The sequence below is a fragment of the Chaetura pelagica genome, unplaced genomic scaffold (assembly GCF_000747805.2).
Source record: "Chaetura pelagica isolate M959 unplaced genomic scaffold, ChaPel_1.0 scaffold47, whole genome shotgun sequence".
Classification (NCBI taxonomy): Eukaryota; Metazoa; Chordata; class Aves; order Apodiformes; family Apodidae; genus Chaetura; species Chaetura pelagica.
This window is the reverse complement of record NW_009954140.1, coordinates 3294224-3304960: the sequence shown is the minus strand read 5'-3', so window position 1 is coordinate 3304960 and position 10737 is coordinate 3294224. Positions and strand designations below refer to the sequence as shown.

General features: G+C 40.0%; 2 protein-coding genes across 2 annotated transcripts in view; one reads left to right on the top strand and one right to left on the bottom strand.

The window, feature by feature from the left end:
- The window catches only part of SUZ12 (SUZ12 polycomb repressive complex 2 subunit), a 25809-nt gene extending 25450 nt beyond the window's left edge, over nucleotides 1–359 (bottom strand). Inside the window, exon 1 of the mRNA XM_010002777.1 lies at nucleotides 167–359. Within this exon, the coding sequence (XP_010001079.1) occupies nucleotides 167–359 (193 nt within the window). The remainder of the gene's footprint in view (nucleotides 1–166) is intronic.
- Nucleotides 360–1464: 1105 nt separating this feature from the next.
- The window catches only part of UTP6 (UTP6, small subunit (SSU) processome component, homolog (yeast)), a 19983-nt gene continuing 10710 nt past the window's right edge, over nucleotides 1465–10737 (top strand). Inside the window, 3 exon segments of the mRNA XM_010002776.1 lie at nucleotides 1465–1487; nucleotides 4924–4963; nucleotides 5926–5940. Coding sequence (XP_010001078.1) covers nucleotides 1465–1487; nucleotides 4924–4963; nucleotides 5926–5940 — 78 coding nt within the window.

Sequence of the window (10737 nt, the reverse complement as noted above, 5' to 3'; positions counted from 1 at the left end):
CGGCCCCATCGGGCCAAGAGCCGAATCAGCCCAAACAGAAGCTTAGGTATAAACCGGCATCGTTTGTGTGGCCAAAGCGGTCAGAGCGGGGCGAGGACGCGAGGTCCTGCTCGTATCCCGCAGCTTTAACCTGAGTTAACAATGAGGTTCCCTTAGAGCCCGGTACCAGGTGCTGCCCGTAGGCGCAGGGAGGCTGGAGGCGAAGTGTTCCCTCCGGTTTTATTCCCGCCTTTCTTTGCTTCATGAGGATCCAGGGAGCCCTCGGGTGAACCCCGGTGCTGCTGGCGGTACCGGAGGGCTGGGAGCAGGACCGGCCCTCGGGGGAGCTCCGGGGCCGCTCCGGTGGGACCAAGTGTCATCGCGTCCAGCGACGGGAAAACCCGGCTCTGGTTTAGTTCATCAAGTCCTTATCAGCGGTGTGACAAGCGCAGGAGATAAAGGCTTCGGCAGCCCGCCCGTTCTGTTGGCTTGCTTTCGCAAAACTTTTCCAGGGAAATGGTACAAGGCGGAGTCAAAGCGGTCTGTGTGAAACACAACCTTGAATTTTGATACCAGGTACAACTGTGCTGCTGGCACTGCACCATCTCGGTTTATCTGCCAATCCCTGGTGTTAAGGAAAATTAATTTAATGATAAGTATTAAGAGGAAAACCGTGTTATCAAAGTCAGCTGTGCTGTAAATGTGCCTTATGTTATCAACTGAGGGAGATTCCAATGTGATGTCAACCCTACTATGTTTTAAGAAAATATATTCATACATGCCCCACACATTCTAATGAATAAGTATTGGCTACTCCCCTTCCAATTTATTCATTATTATTATTAACAGTTCCTTAATATTTATTCTAATGATCTGAAACGATTGCTTTATTTTTCAATTATCTCTCCTCCTTTTGCTTTTTCTGCTCTACCATTCATCTTTCATGTTTGTCTTGGAAAGGTCTTCCCTGATGCTTTTTTTTTTTTTTTTTTAAATTACTCTTCTTTCTTTCCTTCAGTTTTTATCAGACCTTGATGTTTTACATTCAGTATTTTCTATAATTTGTTTTAACCTTAATTTTAATACATTTTTTCAAAGTTCATCTTTGTCACCATTTTACCTACATCCTATTTTTCTTCCCTCCAAACAAAAAGTGGTATTTCCAAAATATTTTGTTACACATTTTATCCTGCTCACCAAAATTGCCTCTGCTTAGTATTCAGATTTCTTGCTCTTCTGTTTCCCACTCACTTTCTCTCATTTGTTGTTGTTGGGTATCTCATTAATCACGTATTGGTAGCAGCAATGTTTGATGCACCATACATTTCTGAGGACCTTACACTTACCTTCTTTACTCTCATACCAGGAGACGTCCTGGTGAGCCTGCTGGTGCCCTGGGTATTTGCCAGTCTTTGGAACTCATAGACTAGATAGCAACAGTTCACCAAATGAAGAGTATTTTTAGGTGATCAGAGGTTGATCTCGATGTCAGTGCCAAGTGAAAATGGGTAACATACTGCAGTGTGTGAGAGAAAGGCTCCTGAATGTTGTGTAGCTGCAATTTTGTCCTTGGAAGTTGTTTATTGCCTAAAATCTGTTCCTGTTTCCTCTCCACTGTTTACAAGCCTCTGCTGCTTCTGGTAGCTCATCCTCCTGAATTTCAAAACTAGGAGGAGGAGACAGAGGGCAACTTTCCTAGTAGGAGTGAGAGATAATTCAGCAATTAATCTCTGGCATTGGTTTTGGATCTGCTTGTGAACAGAGGAGCCAAGGATGAGACTCTAGCCTTGACTGGGACAGGATAGTGCAACACAAAATGTGTGCAAGTTAGCCCTCTGGAAGAGTAGGACTGACTGCCACGTAGAGCTTCAACACTTTCAGCCTGTTTTCCTTAGTTTGTACACTTCTGTTTTCAAGTTGTTTAGATCTGCTGCTCTGGGCTGTTCATATTTACTTAAAGAGTGCAGACTGTTGAGATACGTTCAACTGAAGGACACTCATCAACTCTGAAATGTTGTGTTTGGGGCTTCGTAGTGTGGATGGCTGGAAGGAATGCAGGGCATAAAATAACAAGCAAATTTTATTTACTTAGCACAGTTAGAAGCAAGAAAATAAATATTCCTCTTTAGAAATATGGAAATCACTATGGTTTCATCAGAAGAAATGAGCTGTCACATCAAACTGTTGTGTCTTTGACTGGCCTGATAATATAGACTCCTATAGCTTTTACAGATGGATTTATTAAAAAAAAAAAATCATTAGAATTCTTATATATGTGCACACCAGGTGACAGAAAGAAGTTGGCCATGTTTAGCAAATGGCAGGGTATCTGCAAAGCCAGTGAAAATGTGTTTTCTGATAAAGCAATCTGAGAAAGGCAAGCAGTGAAATATAGTGTACCTTCCTGAAATTGATATAAACTCATAAAAAGTAAAAGATTATGACAAGTAGTGTATTTTTTTGCTATAAATATAGAAAATATCCAAACGTAATGCAAAAAAGGGCAGTTTAATATGATAAATGGAAGAAACAATCATTTACAAACCAGAGTTGCTGTTGGAACAAATTTCTGGTAGTGAAAGCAGAAGTAGTTGGCAGAAGTGCTTTTGTGATATGTCAGATTTTATGTCTTGAGATGGCCAATCCAGTCTTGTTTTCACATGCAGTTAGTGGGATTTTCATTTGATAGCCAAAAGATCAGGTTTGTTTCCTGCAGATTGAAAGCATATGCTGTTTGTAACTCTTTTTCTAAAGCCTTTTTTCAGCCTTTATGTACCCAACGTGCCTGTCATCTTGAAAGGCTAAACTGCAGGGATTTTTAACTCTTCAAATATGTATGAAAAAGTGCATGCATATTTTATAACACTTTATGATTTATTTTTTCTTTATTTCATAGTTGCATGCTTCTCTTGGTTGCCTGCAGTATCCCTGTAGCCATACTACTTAACTTGCCAGCTTCCAGTCCACCAAATATATCTCAGCAGATATATATCTCTGCTATATCTCAGCAGAGTAAATATTTTTTTAAAGGAAATAATAAACACCTGTATACTTGGAACTTGGTCTAAGTGAAAGTTCTGTCAGTATAAAGGTAGTGTTTTCCTTACATCTTTAAAAATAAGTCTGTCAATATAGATATTTTAGTAACAAAGTACTACTACAGATCTAGCTTATCTTCTGAAAACTTAAATATAATTTTGGAACAAGACAGTAGTGCTTACTAGCTGAATATGAACTTTTGGTCAATCTTTTTTAAAAATTGCTTACAGATCCAGGCCACCATGCAAGCCAGTGTCAGTATTTATTAGGGAGTGCTATTCCATCACGTTGGTAAGGAGCTGAAGTTTGCTGCTCAGGGTGTTGCTGAGCACAACAAATCCACAGTGAATGTTCTGGGTAGCTGCATTTCTTCATGTTGACCTTGAGCTAATAAGCACATTCAGTGGGATTCAAGGACATCCAGCATGGAAGAGACCTTACACACTCTGCTTCTGTGGTTACATCCAAATTTTCCTTCTTTCTGTTTTCATGCTTCCAGGTTGTTCTTCCCACTCTTTGTCCAACCCACCAAACCAAAGTTTTCCATGAGAGAAGTGAGAATGCACAGATGTCATGGAACTGAGACAAATAAAAATACTTCATGCATGGATGGGAAGGTATGGGTCCTGCAGCTGTCTCACTGTGCTCCAAGTACAGATTCATTTCAGTGGGATCCCTTTCTTTCACTTATGTGACTAAACTTCACTAGATGCTGTGTTAATTTAATCTGAAGTAGTTATTACTTCATTTTTCAGTTCATATTCTTTATTTTCAATCTGATTTGATGTCAATCAGCAGGCCATGGATGTTATTAGATAAGCTACTTTTCCCTATCTATTTGGAAAGCAAAAGTCAACTCCCACTTAGTGTTTTCCCAGTCTCTTGTAAGTAGAGGCTACATAATATTGTAACTGGAAAAAGGGGGTAGCTACAATTTACTGGGCAGAGCGGGTAGGTGGAGCACTGGGTATATTTAGGATGGTAGGGTTATATTGCTGTTGGGGTGGTAGCTCTCAGTTTCAGTTTGCTTTTTTGCATGTTAGTGCTGCCCTGGTTTTATAAGCAGGGAACTAAGAAAAGAGAAAATAATCTTCAAGGGAACAACTGATCTGGAGCTCGGCAAAGGGAAGAGCTAAGATCTTACCCAGCAATTCAGGCATCCTGATGTACGGCTATGAATGCAGGATGTGTCGCAGATTGACACAGCACCACTTCTGATTCTCATTCATGTGTCTGGCTGGGGACTGCTTTTGTACAGAGCTGTTAAGATGTATTCTGGGAGCACAGTACTCAGGGAACTTGGCCCTCAGGGAATCTTTATGCACCCATAATGCACAGCTTTCAGCCTGCAGGTTGCTTATCTGTCCTGAGATATTGTAGAGTGAAAAGTGAAGGCACAGTGTGTTTTGCACCACTAAGTCACCTATCTCCTGCATTCTCATGGTGAGCAATAAGTGATAATTATTAGTCATTATTGCTTAGTAGAAATGGGTGCTTATGGATTGTTTCTTGGAGTTCTTTTAGTGATGTTTTAATATATTTTTTCATTACTCTTCTACAGTGCAATTTATTTCTTGATTTTTTTAGTTAATGATTTATTTTTGCTTGGTGGCTTTTTAGTAGTAATGTTTGGTTTTAGTGTTTAGATAGTGGACTAAAAATATCAGAGTTGTTTCAAAGGCATTACTAAAAGCCTAGACACAATAAATTAATTTGCTCTAGAAAGGTAGGAGATCTCTTAAGATGATTTAACTGTAAGCCGAGCAATGTACTAACAGTAAAAGCATTCATTATAGACAATTAACTAAAAAAAAGGTTTATAATGTAAAAACAGTAAGTTCTGGATTACGTCCATGTAGTTTTAAAGATAAAGTCTAAACCAAGATCTTTATTTATGTAAGATAGGATCAAAATCAAAAGGAAGAGTCTGCTTAAAGAAAACAAGGTCGTGGTATTCACCTTTGTTAAAACCTGAATAAATTCCATGTATCACGGAAGAACTCAGTGGGTAGGAAAAGGGCTTGGAGAGTCTCTGTCGAGAAGGAGGACTGTCATTGCTCAGTTGAGCTCCCACAGCCCTCAGAACAGACCTTGTCAGGTTTACTTCTTGGTCTGTGCCCTTTATTTTGAATATCTTCATCAAATTTGTAATTATTTTTAAAAATAAATAAAAAATGAAGGTACTTGAGCTGTATAAAAGTTCTTGTCCTTTTTGTCCTCAGAGAAACTGTGGATCTTTGTCATGAGCCCCCTTTCTAAACCTGAGTTTCAGAAAAGGAAATTGTAGGCTTTTAATACTTTAATCCAGAGTTGTTTGTCTTTAACAGAAAATCTGAAAACCTCCTGTATATGATTTAAAAACCCAAGCCCCCCTCCCAGATATATTTAATGTATGATTCCAAAGAAAATAAACAGAAAAAATGTGTGCCAAATCTTGATCTATAAATGCTTAATACATGGAAATAGAACAGGAATTCTACTAGTTCATGCTGTAATTTCAGAGATTCAGCCTGTGTGGTACTTACTGCTTCAAAACTACCAGCAAATAATTCAAAGTGAACTTTCAGGAATTGTGTTGTCTTAAGTGAGTCCCGGAAACTGTGAAAAGATAGGGCAACTGAAAAACTTTTGATGTAAACTTAATGATTAAACTCAGAAATTCAGAGATCAAAGAGAAACTGCTGGGAAGATGTGAGAATTCAGTCAGTTGCACATGTAAATAGAAGTTTCTCAGCAAAGGGCCTGTTGATGGTGCAAGAATTAAAGCTTCAATCAACCAACAAGAAAAACACAGGAGGATCAAAGTATATGATAGTAAAATGAAGCATCAAACTACTTAGTCAACAAATTAATTTCAGCTGTAAGTAAGGGGTAAGTATTAACAGGGATCAATTATTTATTTTGTAGCTAAATTGAGTACAAGTGAGTAAGGAGAGAATTTTGAATTTTATCATCAGCAATTACTTACATTGTAAGATCAGGGCACAAACTGCCTAATGTTTTCCACTTAGCACTAGAATACAGAATTCACACATCAGAGAGCTTATCTAAATGTTTCATACCAAAGTTAACATGTTATCTGTGGTTTGATATGCTATAAATTGTTTCAAAAGGCTTTTACGAGAGTCTGTCTTGTTTTTGGAACGCTGCTTGGGATGTAATCTGAGTTACCCATGCTCCGTGGTTGCTGCCATGGCTGTGCTCAGAGTACTTTCATCACACTTCACACATCTCCACAGAAGGAAGACAGAAACATAGCAGGAGGCAAATTTGACCAATCTGAATCCCACTTTTTTGGAAGGAGAAATAAATCTGTATGTGGCATAATTTATGCTCTTTGGCATCCAGTTTAATTGATGCTGGTACTGACATCTCTGCATTTAAAAGATACAAGGTTTTGCTCTAAGGAAGTTCTAACTCTGCCTGCCTTGTTACTTATGATAGCTGGTTCACTGGAGGGCATGCCACAATTTCTCCTACTCTTCAAACCTAGACAGATCAGAGAGGTAAATTAAGATGAGCACAACTCTGCAGAGCTGTGGCAGCAACCCTAAATTCAAATGTACATGTGAGAAATAATGTTAAAGATAATTAAGCGATACATTTCATGCTGTTGACAATTTGGGAGCATGTAATAGATGACTGATATAGTTTTAAATTGTTGAAATATGACTGGCATTCTACTGGATTGTGAACTGGCAACTAAAATATGATTGACTAGTCATAACTGCCCTGCTGCATTTAAACAGACTGTCAACTCTTTACTAACCAGCCAAATGACATACTCGAATTAAAAGTCATAGTTATAGCCACTACTGTACAAGCCCCTGGAGACCCTGAACAAACAGATGAATCTTTTACTGACTACCAGATGTGAATTGGCAAGGAGACAATTCCAGAGGCATCATTCCCCTTCATCGAAAATTCCCTGTTTATAGATATTCAGATGCTGGGGCAACTGAGAAGAAACAGAATGGCTCAAAATGAGCAGGAGGAAAAATGTAATTATTAAAAATTAAAGTTCAGAGCCAATGCAGAGAAGAAAGCAAGGCCTGGCCTTTTTTTAAGAGTCTATATGCAAGAGTAAATTGTTGGATAATTCTGTGAAGACATTGAATGAAAATGTTTATTTTTTAAAAAAACAATAGTGGTTGAGGAGATAAATGAGTGAATGGAATTCAAGGAAGCACTGAGATCTTCTGCAGCAGGGTAAGGACCAACAAGCTGCAAGAGTAAAGCAATTCATCGACAAAGATGAGGATTCTGTCAGAATGGAAAAAATAATATTTGTGTAGGACAGGTACATGTACTGGTATTCAAGTAAGTATGGAACAGTCCAACTGACTGATTGCAAAGTCTTAAGTCAGTGGAGATGCAGAGATGAAACCACTGTTACTGCAGCCCGACTGCTGGTTTTGGCAGAAGCGAAACTGAATCGTCATGTAAATTGTTTTAATTACAGTACTGGGGAAGTTAATATAGTCCAACGTTTGTGTTAGTCTATTTTTGAGAGTAAATTCCAAGCTGCTTTGTTATCAGATATGTTTGTATATTTTTAAACCAATGCTTTTAGGGCTTTTTTAAAAATAGGTCCCTGAGGATGAACTGCTGGCTGGACTGAAGTCAGGAGAAGCTTCCCAGTTATTTTCATAAGGTCAGAACATCACTCACATTGTTTAAAGGGCATCTTCATATAGTGTGCGTTAGCTGTAAAATACTGTGCATCTAATGGCACCTTCTAAAAAGCTGTAATTGTTTGTGTTCATGTAGTAAAAGAGCAGAAATAATGAAGCTCTAAATCAATTTGTAATTTAAATATTTGCCTTATGCACATTAGCCATCATGCATTTTAATAGAACAAGACTTAAAGCAATAGCACTGTTATTATTTCTAATTCTCAATCTATCCATTGCTTGCAGACTGTCATCTAGAAACACTAAGCTGTGAAAGATTGCCAGAACTTTTCTTGAGAGGACTTCCTGATGGAGTTTTGCTAAAGAGGCCCCATAAAAGAAGCAGCAGCAGCAGCAGCAAATGGAGTGACCCTACAGGTGCAAGCTGCAGTTGCCTCTCCAGTCTTCCCAATAAGATTTGTTGAAACTCTCTGTTTCACAACGTCTTTATTGGTAATGGATCCCTCCCTTAATTTGCACTGATGCATTTGGAATGTCAGCTTCCAAAACAAGGCACATGGGAGGCATTTAAAGTAGATTTTTTGAAAGGGAAATGAACAAAGAGCATGTCAAGTTCAATTTTGATTTGCATGACAAATCCAGCATGCAGTGTTCTAGTGGGTCGGGCTGGGCTTGCCTGCCACTCACTGCATTTGTCACTTTGGTCTGAACACTTTTGACAGTCCGTTATGTTAATTGCTCTAAGGATTGTTTTGCCAGGGGAAGAAAAGGAAAGGCATTTTTTATTTTAGGTTTGTTGGGTTTTTTTTCCCATTGACAGGAAAGGAGGGATATCTGAGGAGCAGAAAATGTTTTCAATCTGTTGTATTTGTAAATAATCTTATGGGGTCATCAGCAAGTTCAGTATTTTAAATCTTATTGTTACTCATTCTGTGTGTTTTTTGAGTGGGAAATACTAGGCCCCTAAACTAGAAACTTGGGGAGTCTATTGTTTTGGTGCACTCCATTCTTTCTGCAAGTCCCACAGTGATGGGTCCTGCAGAGTGGTTTGTGCTGTGCCTGTGTGCTTCTATTGGATGATATTGTGGTGCTTTGACAAGTGCTAACAAGGGATTTAATGCTTTAAGAGGCATTGTTGGACATACATTGTTACGGGTATGTGGATGGTATGTGAGTAACTCCCACATGTGTCAGAGACCTGGTGGTAGATACATGCTTATGACTGAATTCTCCTGGAGGCACACTTCAGGGTGGACGTTGCTGTTGCCTCTTAGGGAACACACTTCTCTATCATCTATGTTAAAACAGTCATGGATTGCTTGGTGGTGGGTTTTGAGTGTCAAAGGTCGTAACTGAACTGCAGGTGTCAGAACACTGTAGGTTGATCACAAACAATGTCTTCAGACTGATAGAATGGTCAACCATAAAGTTTCAGGAGAAGACTGTTGTTTTTGTTGGTGTTGCTCTTTCATAGTTTTCTCATGAGGAAAGTAAGGAGATAGAATTTCCCAGGTAATGGCTGACATCTGCCTTTTAATCTTTGAATTCCTACACTGCACATGGTGTTCTCATTTACATGTTGTGATCTAGGTGCGCCATGACAGATAAGCTCTGAATACAGAATGCTTTGTAGCATAAACCAATGCAGAATATCAAAATAAATGAAGTTAAACAATAAAGTGCATTAATTCTAGTCACATTCTTCCTTAGTGATTCTGTATGCTGGTGCTGCTTTTCATGACATGCTGTTCTGTGGACTTAGAGGAGAATCAGTTTGAGCTGGTGCATCTCAAAAATACCCAATTATATTTACTAGCCCAATGTAACTACTAATGAATAATGTTCTTACACCACCACCATAAGAAGGATTACCTGTTGTGCTGCTCTACAGAAAGCTAATCTCAGGACAAGCTGCACTCACTGCAGTAGTTCCTGGGAGGCTGCAGACCCTGTTTAACGAGCTGGGGTGGGTTGTGCTGGGATGGCCACAGATCCCTGCTCCACCCCTCCAGCTCTCCTTGCCCTGGGAAGTTCCTCCTCCACTGCATGGACAGCTCAACTGCCCTGATGCAGCTGCTGGATTTTGTCAATTCTATGTGAATATTGTGAGTAAATAAAGATGCCTGGAGAGCACTGTAATACAGAAACCCACAGCCTGTGCAGTTCAGTGTCCTGGCTGGACAGCCTATGGCAGGAACTGCTGTTGTCCTTGTGAGGTGGGCAAGTGGTCCCTTTGTGTGGGGCAGATACAATTCAGAACTGACTTGGCCACCATCTCTGCACTCAGGAGTAGTTCTTGTCCTTGGTTCTGTGACTGTACAACTTCAAGTGGTTCTTGGTTTTGTGCCTGGATGGTGCCTCTCCATTTCCTGGTAGCTTTCCTGTTTGATCACTTCCTGGAAAAGTGTGTCACTGTTACCTGTCAGAGTGAAAAGCTGCTAAACCTCTCCCACTAAGAATTAGGCTTTTTCTCTAATTGGCACCCACTAATGAGAAAAATCACCAGAAGTAATAGCAAGTGAAAACAAATTCTGCTGTTCTCAATAGTTCTTGCAAATGGTTTTGCCTTGTGTGTATTTTTAGCACAAGTCAGGGCCTCACTCTGTACTCAGTAACACTTTTTAAGCTCTTCTACTGTAATAAAAGGGAAAGATCACCCACAGATTTTTCCTTTTCCCCCCCACTATTCAGTATGAAAAATTCTGTGCCAGAAATTCTTTTGCTTTGGCCTTGCCCCTGGGCTTCCTCAAGGGAAACAGCTTGTGCCTTCTCCTCCAGGAGTGAGCAACGGCGGCAGCAGAGGTTTGAGTTGTGGCTCCATCCCCTGCCGGCTCAGGGGTGGCAGCGACAACTCAAAGGACACGCCCAAGATGCTGCAGTGGATAACGTATCATTAAAGCAGCTCCTTAAAAAATCACCTCCAACCTCCCTTTTTCTTTTTTTTTTTAATTTCCTGGGCCTTCCCTCATTTGAGAGACTGAAATTCACTGTCACCTGGCTTCACTGTGAGCTTCCCAGCAGAACGGGGCCGTGCGAGGGGGAAGAGGCGCGTGCCGGTGCGTGGGGAGCGGCCCCGGGACACGCG